The sequence below is a fragment of the Artemia franciscana genome, chromosome 15 (assembly GCF_032884065.1).
Source record: "Artemia franciscana chromosome 15, ASM3288406v1, whole genome shotgun sequence".
In the NCBI taxonomy this organism is placed as follows: domain Eukaryota; kingdom Metazoa; phylum Arthropoda; class Branchiopoda; order Anostraca; family Artemiidae; genus Artemia; species Artemia franciscana.
In genome coordinates this window covers 6,522,795-6,549,832 of record NC_088877.1, presented here as the reverse complement: position 1 = coordinate 6,549,832, position 27,038 = coordinate 6,522,795, and the positions used below count along the sequence as shown (strand labels likewise).

General features: G+C 35.6%; 1 protein-coding gene across 8 annotated transcripts in view; it reads right to left on the bottom strand.

Moving 5' to 3' along the window:
• The window catches only part of LOC136035992 (cardioacceleratory peptide receptor-like), a 473,226-nt gene that overhangs the window by 336,003 nt on the left and 110,185 nt on the right, over positions 1 to 27,038 (bottom strand). For all 8 annotated transcript variants that reach the window (XM_065717902.1, XM_065717908.1, XM_065717903.1 and 5 more), the window contains one exon: positions 20,378 to 20,473. In XM_065717902.1, the coding sequence (XP_065573974.1) occupies positions 20,378 to 20,473 (96 nt within the window). The remainder of the gene's footprint in view (positions 1 to 20,377; positions 20,474 to 27,038) is intronic.

Genomic DNA, 27,038 nt, shown 5'->3' with positions numbered 1-27,038 from the left:
CCTCCGCAATCCCTCGCTCTTTACGCTAAAGTTTGACTCTGCCACAATTCTACTTTTTAAAACAATTTAAAGCTTTAGCGTAAAGAGCGAGGGATTGCGGAGGGGACAACTCATTTCATATACGGAGTAATTTCTGTTCGTTTTAAGTTTTAATGTCGCTCCTTACTTTCAGCTAAAAAAATTAGTTTTTTTTTTATTATATAGATAGATAGATAAGGGGCTTATACGGAAAATAATCTGAGCTATAGATGATGTGAAAACAAGAAGATTGTAAAGCAAATCGAGAAAGCACTAATATATGAACTAAGGAGATGGTAAGTGGAGGTCATTGATAAAACTGTCGAGGATCTGGCAGATGCAGCTAGACGGCATAATAGTAAAATACTGCACTGGCATGTTAACTAGCATCTTGGAAGAATAGGAAAATAAGTCTGAAAAACAAGATTGAATATTGGAAACTACAGGGATGACGGAGGTCAAAGATTGTTCTAAAGCATGGGCGCTCCGAAAAGTGGGTAACGATTTGCTAGACGTTTTCAGATAAATTGCCTACGGATTATTCTGAATACCCATCTGACTAACCGTATTTCAAACAGTATGCTGTACGAAAAGTGTGGTTCAATCCCGGTTTCTAGGGCTATAACAAAAGAAAGGGTGAGATGGCTAGGGCACTTTCTGCGAATGCGGGATGACAGATTACCGAAGATTGTTCTTTTCGGCCAATCGTCTAGGGTTAAACGGAACGCAGGTCGTCCGGGGTTGAGGTGGGAAGATGTCATAAAGAAAAACATAGGGGAAATAAGAACTTCCTGGAAGGGTGTAAAGATAGAGGCTTTGAATAGATTGGGATAGAGGAGGAGCGTAGGTAGCTGTGTTGGCCTCAGGCGGCTTCGTGCTTCGGTGAGTTGTTGGTGGTAGTAGTAGCAGGACAAGGCAATGGGGCAATAGCCGCTCTCATTAAATGAACAAAAATAGATAGGATATTTACCAATTAATGGCCAAAGCTTTTATTTGTTTCTTTTATTTAACGGAAATTGGCCAAAAATATATCGATATTGTAATACGGTATGATACTTTATCAACAAAATACCCTATTCCTAAGTCTTAACTGCTCCATGGATAGACTAAATGGTTAATATTCAATACTTTCCTATTTTAGGTGAAGGGAGAGGGGGTCGATCGTTGACTGTTTTGTCTGTCCTTTATTTTTCAATTTAAGACAATATAAATCATTCAATGATCAATGATCAGTCAATGATATTTTTCTGTGATCCTACTTGGAGCGGTAGTAATGGCAGAACATCAAATAATAATTGCACTTCACCTACAAAACAAGTGTGTAAGGCAGTTCTCGTATAAGTCTAAGACTCCATTAGCTAAGCATGATAAAATGATGAATATTTGTAACGACGATTTTTTTTCGCTCATTATTTACTTTTTTCGAGCTGAAGAAGGTTGAGCAGAGAGCTTGACCGAAATATTGGCACCCTTTTTTTTCATTCACTGGCTGGAATTATACTTGTTTTTTCTTTGTTATATTTGTTTTTCATTTCGGTAGTTATCATGAAGGTAGTTTGATAGTTATCACCCACAAAGCGGGCAAACTTAAAATTTCCACTGAAAAAATAAAATGCAGAAAAGAGTGAAGTTTACTACTCTTCAAATTTAAATAGAAAACAACTTTTCAAACAAAAGTAAAGACCGACATTAAAGCTTTAAGCAAAAAGAAATTATTCTATATTTGACCCATCCACAGCCTCCACTCTATAAACCAAAGTTTCACATAGCTTTACTGCAAGTAAACCAGTGTAGTTAATGAGCAATTGACTGTACTTTACATTCAGATTGCCTTTTAAAAAGTTTGAACTGAAAATTTTATTTTCTAAATCATATGCAAATATTTATGCTCCGTCGTTCTTGAGGTATTGTGAAAAATACTTTAATATTACTCCAATAGCCCTCGGGTTGGAGCAGTTATTCCGAAAGCATTAAGGGTAAAACTTAAAATTTTATCGTAAAGAGCGAGAATTAAAGGAGGGCCAGTCCCCTCATGCACAAAATAGCAAAAATAGACCGCTCTTTATAATAGGGGGTCTCTGATCCCTTAAGACCAAAACTGCGCGATATATCCTATTCTAATCCATATAGATATTTTTCCTAATAAAGAGAGGTCAGAGGTTAAACCGGTAATTTCTTGAATATTCATTCAAACTCTCTGAGGCACCACTCGTAGAAACTTTGAAAATATGGACCCAAAATACTTTTTCATACCCCGGCCTAATAAAATAATTCATTGAAAAACATCCTTATATATGGTGTCCAGTAACGCGATACTCTATACAATCTAGTTTTATTTGATAAATAGGCTATAATAACAGCTCATATTTTACGTACTACGCCTGCGTTTAGCAACGAACTGCATGTCTTATGACAGTATGGTCTCTAGGACTGGAAAGCTAAATAAATGTCTTTTCAAACGTTCCCAGACTTAATGGGTATGCCTATGGAAGTAGTTACACCGGAAATAGGGTTAATGGAGATTCTCTGTTAAAGTACAGTTGTATATCATTTGATAGTTTCATTACAATCATAAACATATGAGTTCTTACATAAAGAAGACTAATCAATAACAAAATGTTACAATGTTAAATTAGAATGGGTAATTTAGTCTTGAACTTATAGTAGCTCTGTATGTTAGTTACCCGAACAGATCAAAGGTAAGAAAGCTGTAGTTTTCGTCCGTAAAGTTGGCCGGAGTACAGAAGTGCTTACCGAGCTGTATAATCCAAATCCTATAACTGCATTTGGGTTAGTAAGATTTTGGTGACAACTATGGACTGAATGTGAAAAAGTTTAGCGTGGAACAGTCAATTCTTTTCGTATAGATACGAAATGTAGATTTTCCAAAGCTGTGGCCAAGCACAAGGCCAAGAAAGCTGCCAAATACAAGCATCATTGCCGATTCTTTAGCCACGGTGTTGTTGCGTCTTCGAATAAAAAGTAAGTCACCCAGTTTTCTTTCTTGGATTCTGGAAATGACTGGCGTATTTTTTTCAGAGACTTCTTTGCAGCCTCTTATTTGCATCCTAGGAAGTCCTATCACTCTTTAAGTCCTATCCCTATTAGTCCTATTACATCAACCTACTATCCTATTACTTAGTCCTATTACTATCAGCCTACAAATATTACTGCATCAACTGCACTTATCAAACTCATTTAATGAGCTTGATAAGTTGAAGTATGCAGAGCGTTTAATTCTGGCATTTATAGCCGTATTTGGCTCAAAACCCATGAATGTATCATATTGCCTGTGTATAACATGTACCAGACACTTGCAGGTATTATAATTACCCCTTCACTTTTAGGCTCTCATCCTTCTAAGGTTATGGAATGTTAAGAAAAGCGTGGGACGAGATTACAAAACCTTATCAATCCTGTTCGACAAAGCTTTGATCAGACTGCAATTAGTAAGGAGCCCTCTTGATAAACTTTCAATGATAATCTTCACTGACACCTCTATTTATTCCACTTGACACAAATATTTAAAGAGAATGATGAACTACTAGTTAGCTCCTACATTACGACTGGATATACTGTTTAACAAATCAAAGAACGGAATCTACCTTGTCAAGCGACCTAAGGATAAGCTACCAAGTAACCTCACAGTTGATATTGGCGGATCAATGATCAAGCCTTGTGAGTCGCTCACGTGCCTGAGCCTCCCTTTTTCATTAACATTGAAGGCCACTTAGTGAACATTGGCGCATTAGATATGTCTCTGCATTAGTAATGTACCGGGCTTTTCGCCAGCAAAAATAACATTTTTGCTTGCCACGCTTTATAATGCTACTATAGCCCAACGTCTCCAAGATCTAGTTGCCTTCTGGGAAGTTTTTATGATAACGATCCATGCGAAAGCCATGCGAAGTACATTCTATGGATATACAAAGTTCCTTTTGAGATACACACTGTGGCCAAAATCCAGCCAAAATCAGATACACCCTGTGGCCAAAATCTCCAAAACCATATTCAAGAAAAGCCAGATTACAGACACTTCCCCGGCTGTCACAAGAATAATTAAAAAATGTTGATTTGATGCGATAAAGTCTGATCAATCACGGGGTTTATTATGTTTTGTTGAAGTGCTAAATTTTTTCTATTTTCTTCGATACTCCATCTCAAATCTTGTTTTTTCGGTTCTATAAATCATTAATAATAATACACAGTTTCGAATTCTTTATTTGCCTGAATCGACCTCATTCGCTTTATTCGCCTGCCCTCATTCGCTTCTGTACAGTGTTGCACAGTTGTACAACAATTTTTTAAAATCCTAAATCCATTCGATTTAGCAATACGTCCTATATCTTCTATGTATATATATATAAATAAGTTGTTTGTCTGTGTACTGACGTCATGTTTGTCGACTGTCGACTGACGTCATGTTTGTCGATTGACGTCATTTTTGTCGACTGACGTCATTATAAGGATTGAAGATTATGCCTTCGTGAAGGTGTTTGTCGACTGACGTCATGTTTGTCGACTCAGGGAATTACAGACTGGGACACCGGGACACAGGGAATATAGATGACGACCGGGACACTCAAAGAGAAATTACAGACTGGGACACCGGGACACAAATAACGACCGGGACACAGGGAATATAAATGACGACCAAGACACAGGGACATAACTACAACGGGGATGCCGGGGCGCACAGGGGGGCGATGACGACAGGGACACAGGGAATTTTCGATTAGCAATCACCATCAACAAAGTTCAAGTGCAATCATTGGAGTAATGAGGTATAGATCTGAATACAGAGTTTTTTTTCCCATGGACAATTATATGTTGCATGTTCAAGAGTCGGTAAACCTGGAAATCCCGGGACACAAATGACGACCGAGACACGGGGAATATAAATGACGACCGAGACACAGTGAATATAAATGACGACCGGGACATAGGGAATGTTCGATTGGCAATCACCATCAACAAAGCTCAAGGACGATCATTAGAATAACGAGGCATAGATCTGAATACAGATTGTTTTTCCCATGGACAATTATATGTTGCATGTTCAAGAGTCGGTAAACCTGACAATCTATTTATATGCACAGATAATGGGACAGCAAAGAATGATATATATATATATATATATATATATATATATATATATATATATATATATATATATATATATATATATATATATATATATATATATATATATATATATATATATATATATATATATATATATATATATATATATATATATATATATATATATATATATATATACATATATATATATATATATATATATATATATATATATATATATATATATATATATATATATATATATATATATATATATATATATATATATATATATATATATATATATATATATATATATATATATATATATATATATATATATATATATATATTCACAGGTGGGACACAGGGACACAACTATAATGGCTCGTAGCTAATATGGCGCGTAACGACTTACGCGCGCGGGGGGGTTGGGGGTGGCGCGAAGCGCCATCCCAACATCTAGTTTTATATATAGATAAGTTGTTTGTGTATTGACGTCATGTTTGTCTACTGTCGACTGACGTCATGTTTGTTTGTCGACTGACGTCATGTTAGCCGACTGTATATGACGTCATTATAAGTTTATGAGAAGACCTTTCAAAGAGAAATATTTAGAGAAAATATGAAAAGAAAGCGTGCCGAGGAATCACAACATCAAAGAGAAATTTTTAATATAGATCTTAAAATGACAGAAGAACCTACAATGGCAGAAGAAACACCCGAGGAAGCTGCTCAAAAAGGTAATGCCAAAAGGCTTGCGGCTAACAGAGAAAGTAAGAAAAGAAAGCCTGCCGAGGAATCACAACAACAGCGCTAAAACAGGCTTGCGGCTAATAGAGAAAGTATGAAAAGAACGCGTGCCGAGGAATCACAACAAGAGCGTGAAAACAGGCTTACGTCTCAAAGAGAAATCACCAAAAGAAAGGGTGCCGAGGAATCACAAGAGCAACCTGAAACAACCTGGACAGCGAGAGTCAAAACGTTTCAAAACTGAAAATGATAGCGATGATGATTGGGTTTGGGATTTTGACTTGGGTAAGGTCATCAATGCCTACCAGATTTTAGTTAAAAAAACAAAGGTTTGGTGATATATATTTCATAGTGACGATGACAAGTCAAGGTAAAACTAACCAAACAACTTGAAAGTGATACCGATACCGATGATAAAAAAAAAACGACGTCGAAAGGACTATCGTTTCCCAGTTGCAACATCTTTTCCACATAAATAATAATTTAGTGCTTCTGTTCAAAACAGCAATCGAATTGATGCCTACTGATACGCAACTATCAACCAAGTGGCAATCGTTATGGTCGTTGATTTGTATATGACACCAAAGGATTTGTATATGACGTCATTATAAGTATATAAGAAGGCGTTCAAAGAGAAGTTTTTATTAAACTCATCGATGCTACGATGCCCTACAATATCCTATCATTTTTTGGGATGGAGCCGCGGCTATCACTTTAATATTAAATTGATAAATCCAGCCACTAACAAAGAAATGGATAAGAAATACAGCGCAATGAAATATTATGCCTATAGATTAATGATTCGTCATTTATTACATTTATATATAACCCATCTTGGGATTAGATACAACAGCTTTTACATCCTGGACAATCGCCGGTTCATAGACAATACATTACGGCCCGTGTCTTCCAGCAAAAGTTGCTCTCCTTCATCTCCTACAGAGTTATGGGAGAAATACAAATCGCAAATGGCCGAGAAAATATTCCACCGAATACGGCTAGAAAGGTCAGATATGACCTTGGACTTTACAACAGAAATTTATAACTGCACTTTAGTTATGATTGAAGATTTGTGCTTATCTATTGCAAACAAACTTCTCAAGCATTTGGGAATGCCTTCACCTAATCCTACTGCCTCTATTCCTACATGTGTAGAATGGGATCGTGAACAAAGTTACAACACAATTGATCTATTTTCGTATGTTACAGACCGGGACACAAGGAATATAAATGACGACCGGGACACTCAAAGAGAAATTACAGACCGAGACACCGGGACACAAATGACGACCGGGACACAGGGAATATAAATGACGACCGGGACACAGGGAATATAAATGACGACCGGGACACAGGGACACAACTACAACGGGGACGCCGGAAGGGCACAGGTGGATATATAAATGATGACGGGGATACAGGGAATATTCAATTATCAATTACCATCAACAAAGCCCAAGGGCAATCATTAGAATAATGAGGTACAGATCTGAATAAGGATTGTTTTTCCCATGGACAATTTTATGTTGCATGCTCAAGAGTCGGTAAACCTGACAATATATTTATATGCACAGACGATGGGACATCGAAGAATGTTGTATATTCGTGAGTTTTACGTAGTAAAAACATACATATCTATCTATATTCACAGGTGGGACACAGGGACACAACTACAATGGCACGTAACTAATATAGCGCGTAACGACTTACACGTGCGGGAGGGGCTTGGGGGCGCGAAGCGCCCCCACCAACACCCAACAGCTTGTTTGTTTATACTTTTGAATAGCTTAACAAGAAGTTTTTTTTTACTTCATTTTTTAATAATAAGGTTAAGCGACTCCTCAATCTCCCTTTCAGTCTAGAGGGTATGTTGTTTTAATGTTTTAATGTTGCTCCTTACTCTCATTTAAAAAAACTTGTTTTTTTTATTTAATTTCTGGACGTTTTTGAATTAATGCATGTTTTGATCTTGGCTCTCCGCACATAAATAATTAAAACGAAATTGGCATATTAATTAATTGCAATAAATCGGAAGATTTTGAGAAAAAAGGAGCGAGGGAGGAGGCCTAGTTGCCCTCCAATTTTTTGATTACTTAAAAAAGCAACTAGAACATTTAATTTTTTAAAAACGTTTTCATTGGTAAAAAATATACGTAACTTTCAAATTAACTTACGTAACGAACTTCTATATTCGTATGTTTTTATTGCGTATATGAGGGGGGTTCAACCCTCGTCGATACCTCGCTCTTTACACTAAAGTTTAATTCCTTAAGATTGACCTCTGAATCAAAAAGGCCGTAGAATAAATAGTTGACATTACTAAAAATACTTTAGCGTAAAGAGTGAGGTATAACACGGAGGTAAACCCCTCATAAGCGTAATAACTTTGTTCGTTTTAAGTTTTAATGCTGCTCCTTACTTTCAGTAGAAAAAAAACTTTTCAGATTTATTTTTTCATTGTTTTTGTTTCAAATAATGCTAGAAAATCCTGCACCCCCTTCATTGAAATTCTCTTCCCCAGTGAGAAGTTTCTCCATGGAAGCATCCTCCAACGTAATCCCCCTCAACTCTCCCCCCTAAGCCAAAAAATCCCCCTGAAAACGTCTGTGCACTTCCCAGTAACCATTACTATATGTAAACACAGGTCAAAGTTTGTGACTATCAGCCCCTCCCACGGGGACTACGGGGAGTAAGTCGTCCCTAAGGACATAGTTATTAGGTTTTTTTACTATGGTGAATAAAATGGCTAATCTCAGGATTTGGATCCGGTGACCTTTGGGAAAAAATGAGCGTGGGAGGGGGCCTAGATGCACTCCAATTTTTTTGGTCAATTAAAAAGGGCACTAGAACTTTTAATTTCCGTTGGAATGAGCCCTCTCAAGACATTCTAGGACCACTCAGTCGATACGATCACCCCTGGGAAAAAAACAACCAAAAAACAAATTAACACGCATCCGTGATCTGTCTTCTGGCAAAAAAATGCGAAATTCCACGTTTTTGTAGATAGGAGCTTGAAACTTTTACAGAAAGGTTTTCTGATACGCTGAATATGATGGTGTGATTTTCGTTAAGATTGCATGACTTTTAGGGGATGTTTCCCCCTATTTTCTAAAATGAGGCAAATTTTCTCAGGCTCATAACTTTTGATGGGTGTAACTGATCTCTATGAAACTTATAAATTCAAAATCATCAGCATTTAAATGCAATTCTTTTGGTGTAACTATTGGTATTAAAATTCCATTTTTTAGAGTTTCGGTTACTATTGAGCCGGGTCACTCCTTACTACAGTTCGTTACCACGAACTTTTTGAAAACTTACGACACTGAAAATATTAACCGTATTATGCAGGAATGCATTGCAGGGCCGACGCAGGGACCATAGTAGTCAAGAAGCGTCGTTAATTCTTAAATAATAATAATTAACTGTATTATACAACTTTTTTTTGTTAATATTTCACCTTTGTTTGGAGCGAGGGGATCAACAAGAAAAAACACTCCCATCCAGCGATTATTCATTCAGACTGACTTTGCCCACAATTCTCTAAATTTCAGATCGAGGTTGACATAGGAATGCATGCATATGGGGGGAGGGCTCCTAGAAGTTCCACTAATTTCACCGCTTGTTCCTTAATTAATTTTTTTCCTACATAATTCACCACCCACCCCTTAGAAGTGGCTTCTTCTTTACGTACATGTTCTGATTAAGAACATTAATCCCCATTAAGCTATGTCTTCACAATTCGACTCATCCGAATAAATATCTAGATAATATAAAAGTGACATATAAAAGTGAAACACTGTAAATTTAAGCCTCTGCGTTTTATAGGCATAGGTATGAATTAATCTAAAAAGAAAAGATATGCCAGAACGGAAAATAAATTTGTAATTATGCGATGCACACGTTATAGCCTTAATTTTGTCCATCGAAGTGTCAAGTCATCGATTTTCTAACATGTACGTCTGTTCTATTTATTTAAAAATGTCAAAACAATAACTGTCTAAAAACCACTAGGTGTCACAGTAAAGCCTCCACTTCATTTGGCCCATGTAATCACACCTGCATATATTACTTTCATTTAATTATGTAATTAAATAATCGAATGTCTGGATCTCATGAGTCCTAACCAGATATTAAAAGAAACTTGAATCATTCTGGGAGTTTGAATCGTCTTTTTTCTCTCCTTTCTAACCTAGAAACGGTCGTTCTATAAAGTAACTAATGTAACATTTCAAATAACCTTATGTCAACAGTTTTTAGCTGACAAGTCTGGATTAGTTAATTAAATGTTTCGAATAAATAACTGACTCAAAACCACTTGAAGTCACTTGGCTCAGATAATCACACATGAATTAATTATTTCTGTTTAATTACATACTTAATTGATTTAATGTCTGGACCTTCCGAGTGTCATCCAGGTACTAAAAGAAAATTGAATCATTCTTGGAATCTGAATTGCATCCCGTTTTTTCTTGCTGACCTAGAAACAGTCGTTACAAATTACCAAGTTCCATAAAGTTATTCTAGGGGTTTAGCTGTAGGTAAGTCCAAGAAACTTTTAACTGAAGAAATCTTATTAAAAAGAATCTAGTGAGATCTTTCACAAATACTACATAAAAGAGGAAAATAAAGAGAAAAGGCAAAAAGGAGAACTGAACAATTGTGATTGCTATTAAGATGCTAATGTCGAGATAACAAATAAAGCCAAAGATGAAAAGACAGCAGTGACAATTGTTATGATGATGTTAGACTCAATAGTGACACAAGTAAATCCAATATGAAGATTTCTATGATGTGTGTGAAAAACTGACAAGTGGAAACTTGAGTGGAAATTTAAGAAAAGGAATGAAGGGAAAATGGTGCTAAAGGTGAGGAAATGATGTCAATGGCTATCATCATGGTGAAATGGTGATGAGAGGAAATGATATCAATGGCCATAATCATGGTGATGGTGTAAGTGGTGATGAGAGGAAGTGATATCAATGGCTATCATCGTGGTGGTGATGTAAGTGATGATGAGAGGAAATGATATCAATGGCCATCATCATGGTGATGGTGTAAGTGGTGATGAGAGGAAGTGATATCAATGGCCATCATTATAGTGGTGATAGTGGTGATTTCTATGCTACAAACGTTAATTATTGTGATGGCTGTGATGATGATGGTGGCATGGTGAGATAATAATGAAGGTGTTAAGATTTTTTTGACGAAAATGACAGGAATAACGGCACGGGGACGTACTCTGGTGACGGAGTGTATCCTATAAGAATAGAGGCAAAGAGGGAGTTAAAGAGAGTGGGGAGGGCAGAAAGCACAAACACATAAGTCCTTGTCTCATCCCTTGTGTCATGGGGTTTTCCTGTTGTTTATTCCTTGCAATTATCTCATCAAATTTTCTTATTTCCGTTTACGCCTTTCATCTAATATGAATACTTTGACAAATCACTAGACTTTCAAAAATCATGCAAGACTACTTACAAAAACAGAGACAACCATCCATGCATTAAAAAGTCTTGTCAACCAATTGACATCGATGGTCGGGTATAGCGCTAGGATGGTCAAATTTTCAAATTTAATATAGTAATTGCAATATATTTGCTTTGATGTGCTCTTTCTTTTGGAGAGATAAATTGGCAAAACGAATAGTTAAAGAGCACATTATATGCTCTGCTAGTGAAAAATTAAAGTAACATAAAACCAATCTTTTGAGGATCAACTTCAATAAAGCGTCGTCGATTGGCATCATTCATCTTTTCAGCAACATTTTTTGGAGATGGGTTATTTTTGGACTCCCGACTATGATTCGACACCCTTCGAAAGTTTCAAAGGCCATGAATGGCTGTCCAATCCAAGCCGATCCTGCTGCTGGCAGGGTGAATGACATTAATTATAAAAACGAAGCTTAATATGAAAAAAGGAAGATGAAGACCGAGGTCTGGACCCACTTAGTCAAGTGAAACTACTAGTCCTCTGTTGCTAGAAAAGATAGTAGTGGGTCGACGTTTCTGCCAGAGAGCTGGTCTCAATATGCAACATTCACTGCCAAAATGCACTTCGTCATGTAAGCTCCAGAAACTGGTTTGAGACAGTAGATGTCGATCGGGGATGTAATGACACTTTTAATTGATACTAAAGGAATACCTGGTAGCAAAACTAGGTAAGTCTCTGGTGATTTCACGCTCAACTTAGAAAAGCATGCTCTGGAAGACATTTATTCTCTGAAAGGGCAGATCAAGATAGGTTGCAATTGTGATGGTTTTAAAACGAAAAAGATTTATAAGCCTAGAGAAAAATTTCTCCCGCAGAGCCTTCCATAGGTCCTTAGCAACACTTGGTTCTCCATGATAATCTACGATAACAGGGAAGGATTGAAAAATCTCAAATATGGTAATAATTTCGAAAAGAAAAGGTAATCTCAGTAATCTTTTAGAATGCTTTGAGGTGTGCAGAGGGTTTCCAGACCCTAATCCCTAGTTTTTTATCACTTTTTGTTTAAGTTATCGTTCTTAATATTTTACCCCTAGGAAGGTATTTCCTCCTGATATTTCCCTGGTTTTCCCCCTAGGATATTTTACCGCTGAGTATGCTCTTTGTCTTGGACGGTACATAACGCTAGGAAAACTAAATTCTATCAAGTGGTCACGTAAGGCTTGGATTTTTATCGGGGTGCTACCTGTCATCAACTACTAACCTTAACCTGAATAGTCGACGTGTCTCAAACGTCTTGCCTTGTAAAAGCTTGTAGAAAAAATACAGTAACTGCCTCTTTTACAATCCTTAGCTCCACGGTGATTCTAAGATGTTTGGTCACAGCGTCCTTGGTACAATGTTCTTCAAATTACGAAGTTGCAAGTAAATTTTTGTCCAATAGTCTTTCTTATCAGTGTAATGGACAATAATAATCTTACGTCGAGACTCAAAGATACGGTACGGGAAATCGCTACGGAAATCGCCAGCGTACGGGAAATCGCTACTTTTATTAAAGGGTTCTAATCCCTTGAATACCATAAAATTGTCTTTATTAAGAATATTTTCAGCGTAAAAATAGCTCTAGCCCCCAAACCCTGGAAATTTCAGGGGTATTTTTTATCAGTATTTGCTGTTCGGTATTTGATATCAATATTTTGTCTGACACATTGAAAGTTTGAAAAAAAAAAATATGACCTGAAAATCGCTCAATACTAACTGGATGCCTTTCAAACAGTTTGTGGCAACGAACTGTAAGTAAGGAGTGACGTTGCTCAATAGTAACCAGATTCTGAAAACCGCTATTTTGATACCAATATATATATATATATCAGAAAAATTTAATTATTATGCTGATTCCAAATATATAAGATTCATTAAATTTAGTGTTACCCATAAAAGGCTGCGAGACTGAGAAAATTTGTCTGATTTTCAAAAAAATGGGGGGCTCAACACTGAGGAGCTTTGCCAGAATTCCTGTACGAAATTATTTTTATTTGTCTTATTTTCTCTTTGCTGACTCAATTTTACGCGTGGAGATATTAAGGGTAATCGTCCGCGGTAGATTTTCACCGCAACTGAATTGTCTAGAGGATATTTTCTTGGAGAGGAGGGATTTTTCCGTGGACCCGGAGCCGTATTTCCCGGCCCTATTTAAAAATTGGTCAGAAATTAAATAATACAATATATTTTTAACTGAAAGTAAGGAGAAACATTCAAGCTTAAAATGGACAGAAACTATTATGCATATGAGGGGGATTGCTCCCTCCTCAATACCTCACTCTTTCCGCTAAAGTTTTAATTTTCTCCCAATTCTTAAGAACAACTCATGAAACACAGGGGTCGTTTAACTAGAACAACGAGAACCTTTTATAAAAGTAAGAAAAAAACTTAAGCATGAAGAGCAAGCATTAAGGAGGGGGTGACCCCCCTCTTATACGTAATAGTTTCTGTTCGTTTTAAGTTTTAATGTTCCTCCTTACTTTCAATTGAAAACCTATTTTTTTCAATTTATTTAATCTGAAAAAGAGACAGGATTTATAGCAGAATAAGCTGTTATTACTATTAGACTAAAAACTCGTCACTGCGTAGAACCCCTTCTGACTCCACCTTTTCCGTCTCGTCACGTTCAAGTTATGTTCTTGGACCATATTCAACAAAGTTCCCTACGGTCATTGGTTATTTCTATAGTTTTCTTTTCATGCTAGCCCCATCTGGAGTGGTTGAGCTATTGACATTGCAACTAAAATCAGGCCCCTTGAAGACACAGTCTCTTTAAAAAACGTCATATGCTTTCAATGCTTTGTTTCAGCTTCTTTAAAGCTTGGTCAATTTTCTATGTGAGAAAAAAGGCCTATGCAATCGGAAAAGAGTCACTTTCTACTATGCCAGGAAATCTTATTCTCTGTTGAAAGTAAATTGTGAATCTAGCCGATAGAGTTCTTTCCAGTTCCAAATGCTACGCCTTTGTCTTTCAGAGCAATGACATCTGTTAAATTTTACTGAAATTCTTATGAATGCATACGAACAACAGATTAGGGTCAGGAAATATCTTTTCGAGGTCTTACCTCCATTTAAGAGAGAAAAAACAGGTATAATTTATATAGAACAGCCGAAAAAAAAACAAAAAAAAGAACAAACTTTAAATAATAAAAATCTGAATATTTTGACTCTACGTCCGGGAGCATTTATCAACGGAGAAAAAGGTTAAACTTAGATTGCATTAAATGTAACATATAAGAATAAGACAAAAAAGTAAGTGAATAATATTCATATCTTAATAATCTTCAAAATACTACAATCACTGTAAACAATTTTTGTCATTTCTGTGTGATTATTCAGGCTATTTACAGTGATTGCAGTGTTTAGGAGGCTCTTAAAATGACAGTTTTATTTATTTGTTTTATAAACCATTTTTTTCTTCTTCCTCAGAAGTGGAGTTTAATTTAATTTTTATTCTATTGATAAGGGCTCCTGGACATGTAGACGAAATATTCGAATTTTGTCATTTAAAGTTCGTTGTTGTTGTTTTTTTTTTTTTTTTTTTTTGTTCCCATTTTTTTTTATTATACGCATTTTTTCTCTCTAAAGCAAGTGGGCCTACAAATTGATTCTGGTCTTATCTCTCTCCAACTTTGACCAACATTACCAACTTTGAAAAAAATTGCCTAGTTGGGACAGTATCCAGCTCCAGCCCCAGGAAACAGTTTACCAAAGGGTCCAATCTGCAAGAAAAGGATGGTTCCTAAAGCCAGTTCCATAAACCTACCTATAGATTCATTCCTGCAGGTTCAGTTCATGGTAGCGAATAACCATTTTAGTACTCTTACCAAATAGGTTGTCATATACAGGTATGTACGACAAAAACCTCTCCTCCCAAAAAAAAACTTTTATATAATTTTTTTAAATTTCAGATAGCTCACATTATTCCTGTTTTGATGAATTTCATCCTTCCCCCGAAGCTTGGGTCACCACCAAAAAAATCTCACTAGTGCACACATCTTTTGTAGTTATTCAGAATTGTTCCCCCCCCCCCCCTTTACAGCCTGCCTGGCTTCCAGATTTCTAAGCACAAAAAAAATTTTTCTTATTTGCAGTTTTACTAAACTGAATAATTAAAGGGCACCAGTTTCATTAATTAATGTTACGTGCCACTATTTGGCGTATTCAATATTTCTCCTTCTGTAAGTTCCAATAGACACTTTTGGCCTAGGATGTAACTCTCAATGATAATAATCAGAGATGGAAAAGCTTTCCAGGTCACCAAGTGACAAATCTCCACCTATTCTATCCAATCATTCAGAAGAGATCCAATTCTGCCGGAGATAATGTCAAATATGCCACTCAATCTTATGGCCACTGTCGAATGTTGGGATCGTATATGATCGTCTGTCCCCAGGTTGATGTATTGTGTTTATGTATGAAAAAAACTTTCACAATTGAGGCATAGAAAGTTTTTTATAGCTAGTTATAAGGCAGTTGCTATATTTGATCGGTTCACTTATGATGAGCTGGTTGTGATTGACCATCAATCATTGTTGCCTATCGACGTAAGTCATGTCATTTTCCTTTTTTTAAAACAAATAGTGAAAATATAAATAGATACTATTTTGACTGGCAAGATTTTGCGGTCAAACACATACATTATTTATGATAATTTACCAGTAAATGGAATTAATGTTGGATAAATGTCAGAAAAACTTTGAACCATATCACAGTATATGATGGTTAAATACAGTTATAAACTTGAAATGTTGAATGTTGGCCGCTCTACTTTTTTTCCTTGACGATAGCCTCTTTAGGAGAGACTAATATAGATAGTTAATTTTATCGAAAATTTTTTGACTAATTTTAAGGGTGAACTACGTCAATGGTTGGTCCAGGGGGCTGGGAGGATCACTCCCCTTTCTTTTTCTTTTTTAAAATTGAATTTGTCAATTTGGTCAAACATTCGCACCCTTGTCACATTGGCCCGCTCCAAGATTTTTCTTATTGGCACCATTGTCACATTGCCTCCCCCCAGAGATTTTGCTCTAGATTGGCCCCTGAGCTAGGTTCTTCGTATATTATAGTTTATTAAGCTATCAATGCTTTTTGATGGTCATGAGCTCATCAAATAAGTTTTAGTACTATTTTAATTCTCTAAGAACTTCAAGCAAGCCTATATTTCATGAACTGAATTTCTGGGATTTTTATGAGGGGAGGCGAGATTTTCCAAAAGGGGAATATGTCTTGATTGTAATAAAATATTTGGAGTCGTTCCGCATCTATTTTTGCAGAGATATTTTAGTCTAAAATTAAAACATATACTTCAATCAAATATTCCATAAGGTCGAATGCCAAAATCACTTGTAGACGACTTGGGTACCGGCCGGGGTGTTGTAAACGGTAGAGCAGTAATTTACACTGCGATCTGCTGAGACTAAGCCTACGACCGGGAGATTTGTCTTGCCAGCGGGCAAGTCCCCCAAATTCACTTGAATGAATTCAGTGTTGGTCGTGAGGCGGGCTGTTGATGTGTTTGTCTGTAAGAGACGTGTAACGAGGAAAGAAAGAAAGGGGGGTCAGCCTAACCCCATTGTCTGGGTAATGGATCTTAGGTTGTCTCTCGGGGCAAGAGTGTCAAGACTGGGGGAATGTCTTGACACGGGCAGTGAACGTGGAATCATGTTATTCCTCTTTTTTCTGTCCTTTTTATGGGGTTGTCAAGCACAGGCAGTAATTTTGATGTATTTTTTATTAAGAAGCAAGGGCTAAATATGGAATCCATTTTAAATCCAAATTCATTGTATATTACTTTAAATTTAATTCTATTTATGTTGAAACAATGTCAATTTACTAAATTTTCTTGATTTAATTTGCAATGTCCAGATGGCTTTTCAAGTAATCAAATGTTATACGAAAATGCAACTTTCGAAAAAATAGATTTTATTTAAAAAATAAATTTTGTGAATTGCAAATCGTTTCTAAATACAGATATTCCCTTTAAACCGAGCCGTTTAAACCGAACCGAGCCGAGCCGTTAAACAACTCTCAATGATCTTCCTGTTCCCCGCTAACTTCAGAAAAAAATGGAAAAAATATACCTTCGATTCAGAATATCGTGGTTGGAGCCACTTTTCTTGTTTTTCAAGGCAACAGAAAATTCTTTGCCGTTAAAGTCAAGGGACTGTGAGTTTTCTATATGGGGGTTTTGGACAAGGCGGTTCTAACAGTGTACTTTTTATGTTGACCTGACACTATTTTTTAGGAGCTATGGGCTATTGTATTTCTTAGTATAGGACGTAATCGACTCTTACTAGATTGCTAGCTTCCGTTGCAAACCTGAAATTTTTCCAGTTTACATAAAAACAAAATTTCTTATAATTGATTTTTTTATTTACATAAAATCTTATAGTAATCTTCACCACTCCATACGTTGAAACTAAAACCAAGAAAAAGCCTACTGCTTTTTAGTTTGAATAGTAAGAGATGAACCTCAAAGAATCAAGCAGCTAAGTAAGTTAAATATCGAACCATACCCTAGAAAAGTTTATCGACGACAATACTGCACATGAAGCTAAAGCTACTACTATAAATTAATACTTTAGTTATTATGAGCTAGTATTCGTTCTTTATTAAAAGGAGGAAAAAAAGGAACGAAAGAAGCCGTCGACGCAGAATATCGTAGTTCAAGCAAGTTTTCTTGTTTTTTAGCCAATAGATTTTCTTAGGTATTCATGCAAAGGAGCTGTAAGTTTCCTACATAAGAGTTTCGGACAAGTTGATTCTAATAGTATGCTTTGTGTTTCGATCTAACTGGAGCTATGGACTATTGTATTTCTTAGTATGGGACGGGATCGTCTCTTACTAGGTCCCTAGCTACCGTTGCAACCCGGATTTTCCGATTTTTTTAAACCTTACGGAATTACTGCATTTTACGTAACTATATCTCAATGCTTTTTATAATGTTAAAAATACTATTTTGATTTTCATATGCAAGACGAAATTTATAACCTTTTCTACTACAGAGTTGTATAAAAATGTAGTTTTAGGTAAAAAATTCATTCTATTTTAAAAATTATTTTTGTTAATTATGAACTTTTAAATACATCAATTTACTTCAAAATGAGCCATTAAACAGCTCTCCATGGTTTTCCAGCGCCCTGCTACCTGATAAGAAAAAACAGAAAAAAAGGGAAAAAATGCCATCAATGCAGAATATGGTAATTCAAGCCACTTTTCTTGTTTTTCAAGCCAATGAATTTTCCTTGTTATTCAAGCCAAGAGACAAATAGTTTTCTATATAGGGTTATTGGACAAGGCAGTTCTAATAGTTTACTTCCTTTTTTGATCTGACTCTAGTTTGAGGAGTTATGGACTATATTATTTTTTACTATGGGACGTGATCGTCTATGACTAGGTTGCTAACTATCTCTGTAACCCGATAGTTGAGTAGAAGATTATTTAAGGCACTGAATCGAAAACAGGATGAAACACAAGTCTTAGGTTATTTTTTACAATTTTTTCAAGTTTTATACAATATGAATGGTTCCCCCCGCTCCCAAAAAAGGAACCCCTTGCAGAGTATGGGTCTTACTGAACTGGTTAGGATTGATCATCAATTATTGCTATCTATAATTGAAAGTAGAGTGACATGTCATTTCGTTTTTTTAAATTATAAAATTATAAAAGGATGTTATTTTGACTGGTAAGATTATGCGGTTAAAAGAAAATATTATTTTGTGATAAATAATGATAGATAGAATTTATGTTGGACAAATGTCAGAGACACTTCAAACCATAGTCTTACTATAGACTATACTTACTATATTGGTTAAGTACGGTTTTAAATTCAAAACTTTGGATGTTGAGCCCGTAAGGGCTCTGCAATTTCTTTCTTCTTGAAGAAAGTCTTCTTAGGAGCGATTGAAGAAAGTGCCTTCCCTCATTCGAATTGAGGAATTTGAAGGCACTTCGAATCGTATCAACAGTATTGTTTAAAATATGTTTACAATTAAATTTGAAAATTTGGACATTCGCCATAAAGATCCTCAAAAGCGTCCTTCTAGAGGATAACCTTTTCTGGAGGAATTGGCTGAAGGAGGGCGGGGAATTTAGTTGTAAATTTAGAACTAATTTCAAAGGTGAATTTAAGATTAGTTGTTAGTACCCCATGTTCGAATAAGAGGCTAAGGCACTTAACAAAAAATGGGGTGATAATTATTGGTAATTATCAACACGAGTAATAGAAAATACTATTTCCATTATTAAGATATAGTGAGGATATGAATAGATATATTAATATTAGATAATTCCCTTTATCTTTTATTAATTTATTAATTTTTATTAAATTCCTTTTCAATGGGTGGGGTCAAGGGGAGGGGGCTATGTGGGAGGATCTTTCCTTGGAGGAATATGTCATGGGGGAAGAAAAATTCAATGAAAAGGGCGCAGGATTTTCTAGCATTACTATAAAAAAACAATGAAAACGTTTTTTCAATTGAAAGTAAGGGATAGCATTGAAATTTAAAATGAACAGAGATTATTACGCATATGAGGGGTTCTAAAAATACTTTAGCATAAAGAGCGAGGTATTTAGGAGGAGATAAATACCTCGCTCTTTATGCTAAAATATTTTTAGTAATTTCAACTATTTATTCTACGGCCTTTTTGATTCAGGGGTCATTCTTAAAGAATTGGGACAAAACTTACGATTTAGTGTAAAGAGCGAGGTATTAACGAGGGTACAAACCTCCTCGTACACATTAAAAATATAAGAATATAAAAATTTGTTACGTAAGTTAATTTTTAAGTTACGTATATTTTTTACTAATAAAAAATAAAAAACGATTCAAGTAAGAATTACTTTTTAGTTCAAAAGTGTCTAGCTGAATAGTCAGCAAGACACTTTATTTGTCGGAAATCTGCTACACGACAATATCTACGAAAAAAAGATGCACTGTAAGGAAAGATGAATGTAAAAACCAACTTGAAAAAAAGGAACAAAAACACATATTGACAACCTGTATTTATGAATTAAAGGAAAAATAAATACGAAGTATAATTTAAAACTTACCTTCTATAACTTTCCTTTCATATAGGAAAAGGATTGGCGATGAGAATATCGCACTTAAAATCCATGACGAAGAAACCAAGATTTTCGCTCTCCGCCCTAGAAAAAAAAGAGACCCTCATCAAAAGATCAAGGTTACTAGGATACTCTCTTAATTACCTAATTTTCAGACTTAATTCTCAATTTAGGAGGTAAGTGCTCAAATAATTGGCTCCCAGAAGAAAAATATATAGCATTTAATTGAGAAATAAACTAAGTTTGGACTGATTTTAGAAGTCACAACCTTAAAAAGGAACACTAATTAATGCTTGCTGTGAAACTGATTAAACAATTTCATATTTACTCAAGGTAGAATTGCTGAACAATGATGTTCATGATCAGACACGCGTGCATGGTGTGATTTATGTGCCATCCCATCCCTTAGAATCACAGAATTGACACAATTCTTACTTGATTTTTCCATTTGGGGCGATAAATACTTGGCAATTAAAATGGCTGGATTTTTGCAGTCCTGAAGAAACTGTCACAATAAACAAAAAGGATTTATAAAAAAAACCTCTCACAGTAAAACTTTCGCCAGGAGATTTGGTAGGTAGGAATATTTTCGCCAGGTAGGAATATCTACATTATAAATAAAAATTGTTTAATTAATTCATTCAGAAATCTAGTATTACGTTTCAGTTATCTTTGGAGAAGGAGGCAGGATTTAAAAAAAAAGAGTATTTTAAGGAAAATTTAAGGAGAGAAAAATAAAAATAAAGAGATCTCGGAAAGACACCTACCAAGAGTTCCAGAATTTACTTAACTGCCTGATATAGAATGCTCTTCCATCCGAATTGATCGCGGGAAGTTTCTCACTAACTCCATCAAGTCAGGCTTTAACTGTTGTAACCTATCGTCAAGTTAATAAAAAAAAAAACTTTTTTCAAGAAAATGCTCTTAAAAAAAAAATTAAAGAGCTGCATTAAACCAAAAACGAGAAGAAATTACCGAAATACCAAAATTACCACAAACAGAAATAGGTCTAACACCCCCAATCCTTTTAAAAGACAGAGCGCCATTTTCGCTTGCATATACGCCCTTTTGAAAACTTGGAAATATACTATGTTTTTTTATTTAGTTCAGTATCCCGTGAAAAATTCAACTAGATACCTTAAGCAATTCATGAGATATTGAAGATTTGCTCTTTTGATTCTCTAAATGCACATGGCACGTTTTGATTTAGTTCAAACCCCCTCAACATTCCCTGGAAGTTTTGGCTTACTGCCCTTAGCTGTTCCTCAGATATTGTGGATACGCCGTTTGACAACCTGGATGCAAATAATGTCTTTGGATTTATTCCAACATTTTCCTTGAAATTTTAAGCTTAATAGCCTTAGTTGTTTCTAAGCCATATTACGCGGGGGGGGGACTCCCCCATTTTTTTCAGGCTCATAAAAAAGTAAAAAAAATGCATAAAAATAAATTTTTGATGAGTTACAGCTTAAATATGGCTTCGTTTGCAGCAATCCAGAATTTTAAATTAAAAATTCGACCTAACACACTGAAAAGATGAATCTTTTAGCTTTTCTGCTTTTTGTAGCTTTTCTCCTGCTTAGCTTCATTTAATTGTTAAGTGTTATCTAGCAAAAACTAAAAACTTTCTTGCAAAATGAATTTGTATGCATGTCATGATCTTGCATAGAAGGCAACGTGGTAAATTTTGAATAAAATACTACTTGAAAAGTAGCAACTTTAACTGAAGAATTATGCAAATAAACTTAACCAAAGACTATAATGATTGACCGCAAAAAATTATTTTACTGCGTATTTATTTTCATCCTCCTTTTACGTGTTTTGTCTCTAGAATAAAATTATCTTAGAGGCATCTACTTAATCTTATGCTGTCAACTCTACGGTTTGGTAATCTATAGTAGGTTACTTCTTTAACAGCTATTATTTCAGAATTGAGTACTTTTGAGGGTAAAAACTGTCGGCTGACCGTGTCAAAGACAAATAAAGTTCATTATTAAAACGATCCTCGACCTAGTTCATTTTAGTTCATTATTAACGCGATTTTTGAGGACACCGGTTAGTTTGCTTTGACTAGTGATAGAACATAGCGTCTCACCAAGCGTCCAAGGACCGAAGAACAGGTAATTATATTTTTCCGGGGTAAGGGGTTATTGCCCAAATCGAAACACGGCGTCAATGGACACACCATGACTTTGTACTATTACGGGAAGCAACATTTTTGGAAGTGTAAAACTAGGCCATATTTGACAACCGTGTCAAATATGCGTGTCAATATGTCAAAATTGCATGTCAATATGTTTTAAAAAAAAATAAAATACCATTTGCAACTGTTGTTCGTTTCATTAATTTCTTGGTTCTCAAGTATATCTTATATAATGTAAATAAATATAACAATAATAAATATGTGTAATAAACAATATATTGTAAAATTAACGCTTAAGGTACATCTTATAATGAATAAGGTTCGTTTAGGGACCTTAAGAAACACTTGCGAGATTGATGTACATTTCTGGCTCAACCTGCTCAGAATCGAAGATTCAATTGAGTGAAACTCTGAATAAATTCTTATGATACCCAAATTGGATTTACAAGGTTAAAGTCGACTATGAAGTAGATTGAATTTCCTAGGTCAAGATGGACTAGACTCCAGATCGACTTTACTAGGAAGTAGAGGCCACAAATAATCTTTATCTCCATATCAGCAAGCCATTACAAACAAAATTGATATTTCAGAACTATGTGGAAAATCAGGCGGATGTTCGCAAGCTGATTATTATTAGTAAGACTTGTAAAGTTAATGCTTGCTGCTAATTAAAGTTGTTTCTGGCTAGTGATTTCTGGTGTCGGTTTCAAATTGTCCCTATTCTTGCTTTAAATAACCCTTGAATTCGCTGTTTATTCACCCTGTAAATCAATATTTTCATAAAATGGATTGTTTTTTTTAAGACCTTGCAGAATGATGAAAGTGAGGTAGTTTTTCAAATTAGTTGCCTTTTCAGTGGATATTTACTGTAGTCAAACAGTTCGTGGTAACGAACTGTAGTAAGGAGCGACCCGGCTCAATAGTAACCAAAACTCTAAAAAACGGAATTTTGATACCAATAGTTACATCAAAAGAATTGCATTTAATGCTGATTTTAAATATATAAGTTTCCTCAAGTTTAGTCTTACCCATCAAAAGTTTCGAGCCTGAGAAAAGTTGCCCTATTTTAGAAAATAGGGGGAAATACTCCCTAAAAGTCATAGAATCATCAGATAGATTCAGCATATCAGAGAACCCTACTGTACAAGTTCCAAGCTCCTGGTTTTTTCATATTGAGACTAAAGCAGTTGTGCATCTTACAACACATTATATTTGGTAAGAGCAGTATAAGAGTAGGAAGACTTGGAGGCGAGAAAAATAAATAGGAAATAAGTGGAAGGATTATAAAAGGGCTGGTACTAAAATACAGATAATTTTACATAAACATTAGAAATAACCTAATGGAATCATAGATGAAAATCTTTATATTCTAGGATCTAAACACGATCTCTTAGCCTAAACAATTTTTCTCTCTTTCGGTTTGATACACCTGTGTAGAATTGTAGAATTGTAGAATTGACCTCTTATATCTGTTTGGTTGAGCTATCAGATAGAATTCCCGCAAAACAGTCGATTTTAGACGAGCTAAAATGAGTATTTTTATAGATATCACCGTCCTTTTATAAAACGCTTAACTAGGCAAATAGGTTGTATTCCATCATCCTTTTTAACGGTCCTAGTTCATGAGACTATATAATCATCATTTATCAAAGTCGTATTCAAGGTGAATTGCTTATGCAGGAGAAAGACTCTAAAAGAGGAATAATTTTTGGAGATGAATGCTTTTCTCAATACTAACGTTTTGACATTTGTAATAGTCATAACTATTTTTTAAGAGGAAGAAAAAACAATGAGTTAAGTCATTATTTCCGACGTTAAGGCATATATTTCTCACTGAAGGATGATTGTTAAGATCTCATGAAAAAAGAATGTTTAGCGGAAATTATTCAGCAAAATTATCCAGCTGAAAATTTTAAATGATGATTAATATTCAACGAGCCAGACAACTTTAACAGTAGTAAAAGAATCAACGAAAGGAAAGCACTCCCACTTTTATTGATACTAAAACAAAGTAATCACTGAAATAAGGGAGCACACATTGGTGATTTTCATGGATAAGGGAAAATAGCTAAAAATTTACACAATATTACGGCAGGCCAACGGCAGCAGCCAACGGCGGGCCAGTAATTCTCTGCCGGAACCTGGTATCTTTTCTAGTTTTGTAAAATGTACAAATAAAAATTCTTTGGTTTTAAGGAATATTAGATAATTTTGTAGACCACACTGCCTTTCCATGGCGATAAATAGGAGTTCAAACAGGGATAAAATGCTTTAATAGACAGTGATAAATTTCCCAAAAATACTAGATACTTTGGTCACATATGCAGTGACCGTCATCAGTAGTAATACTAAACTAAAACAATTAAAAGCAACGATTTATATTCAAAACGAAATAAACGACATATTGTTTATTAATCTTATTTTTTCCAAAGCAAAGATTAATTATTGCTTTGGAAAGAATAAGAAGCCAAACTTCCTCGAGGTCAAACCTACCAAAACCGAAGCTGCTGCTAATAAAGGTAATAGCAGGGTAGTTTATCGCATTACAAAAGACATTGCAGGAGATACCAAAAAGCTTGCTACCACTACTGAGAATAAATCGGGACGACTGCTAACGCGCAAAGAAGAAATAGATAATAGATGGAAAGAGTATCTCCACGAAATATTAAACTTTTCCCTTCCTGCAGATCCTGCAGACCCCCCAGATGGTCAACCCCTTTTCCAATTAGACATGAGTATAAAGCCAATTGGTTTACATAAAGTAAAGACAGTACTGCGTAAACTAAAGAGTGGAAAAGCAGCTAGTATCGAAGATATACATCCTGGACTGTTGAAATACGGTGCTGGTGTTCTAGCTGAGCCGCTTCACAAAGTGTTAATCCAGATATGGGATACTGAGGATTTTTCCATAGATTGGAAGAAAGGGGATGATGTCTAGAAAAAATGCAGAACCCTCAAGAACAACCCTTGATGAGCTTGGCTGAAGACGCTGGGGAGGTCATTGTGGAGAGGCATCGTTACTGCCTCTTGTGCCAACCGGCGGGGGAAGTCAAAGTAATGCACCATGTATCTTCTTTGAACCAAAATGATATAAGGCTTTTCAATAAGCTTAATCCAGGGCTCAAAGAGACTTGGTTACTTAAAAATGTTCTTCCCCACTCAATTTTTAAAACAAAGTTACACGTGTTGTGCCTGGTTCAAACTGTAATCACACAAGAGATTTCCAACCAATAGGATTTAAGGACTGAAGTAGGTCTGTAACCCCCTTTGGGGTCATAATTGATTTAAACTACAATCGAGTTGCCATCAATAAATTACTAATTGGAAAAAAAATAGAAAGTCTGAATGAGAAGCGTGGCTGGCATAAGCCTTTTTCAGGAATTTATAAAGTGATGTCATTTTCCCTTGTTGATAGATTAGTCTATCATCCCTCCCTCCACCTTGGGACAGAACTAAGGTGGATAGTCATAGAATTTGCATAGCTGCATATGAATTAAAAATCAACTTGCCATTAGTCCTTGGGTAATTGGAGCCATCATCCCATGGCTAATTGGAGAAAGAGCCAAGACAGTTGAAAGTCTGAGTGAGAAGCGCAGCTGGCATAAGCCATTTTCAGGAATTTATAAAAATAATGTAATTTTCTGTTATTGATCGATAGTCTATCATCCATTCATCCATCTTAGCGTAGAACTAAGGTGGATAGTCTTCAACATCTGAATCTCCCAACCAAATTTTAATAGAATGGTTGGCATGCTAAACATCGTTTCCAAATTGTTGCAAGTGATTCTAATTTGAATGAACGAAGTCAAGAAGTGGACCCCGGGGCCCTACAACACAACCGCTACCATTTTTCTACAGAAAGATAATTTATTTCATCGATTGGCTCTAAGCTAATGGTGCAAGTACTTTTATCAAAGACAAAGAGAACAGATTATGATAGGCGGGAACGTACGCAGGATTTATTTTTTGGGGGGAGAGGGTCAAATCCTTCAAATTCCTTATTCTGTAAGAAATATCAGAAAATAGTGAGGAAATAAACAGATCTGTACGTGTCAGATGACAGGTATACGCAATCTCCAGGTCTCAACTGCTTTTCTCAAAGCCGAGAATCGCAATTCGATAGACACATGGCTAAAGTCAATGAGACTTTTCCTTTAGAGAGCTTGCTGCTACAGTCGAACCTTAAGACTTGCTTCCTTAAGAGAGCTGCTACAGTCGAAGCAGTACCAGGCTTCAAAAATTCGAAACCGGGGATTCGTGAAACTATGAAACAGTAAGTTCTACTATCAGTTTAAGCCTGTGAAAGCTTTGAGAGAATAATCTCAGGCAATTAATCGAGACGTTTCGATACTATGACTTTTCGAGACTAATCGAGACTAAGTCTTGACTTTTTTGTCTTTCTGTTTTGCATCAACTATTAGCTTGGTAATTTTCTGCCTCATGCTTCAGCAGTAAAGTCCAAAGCTAACTTCAATGACCCCTACGAAGTAGTCATCCCCATCCATA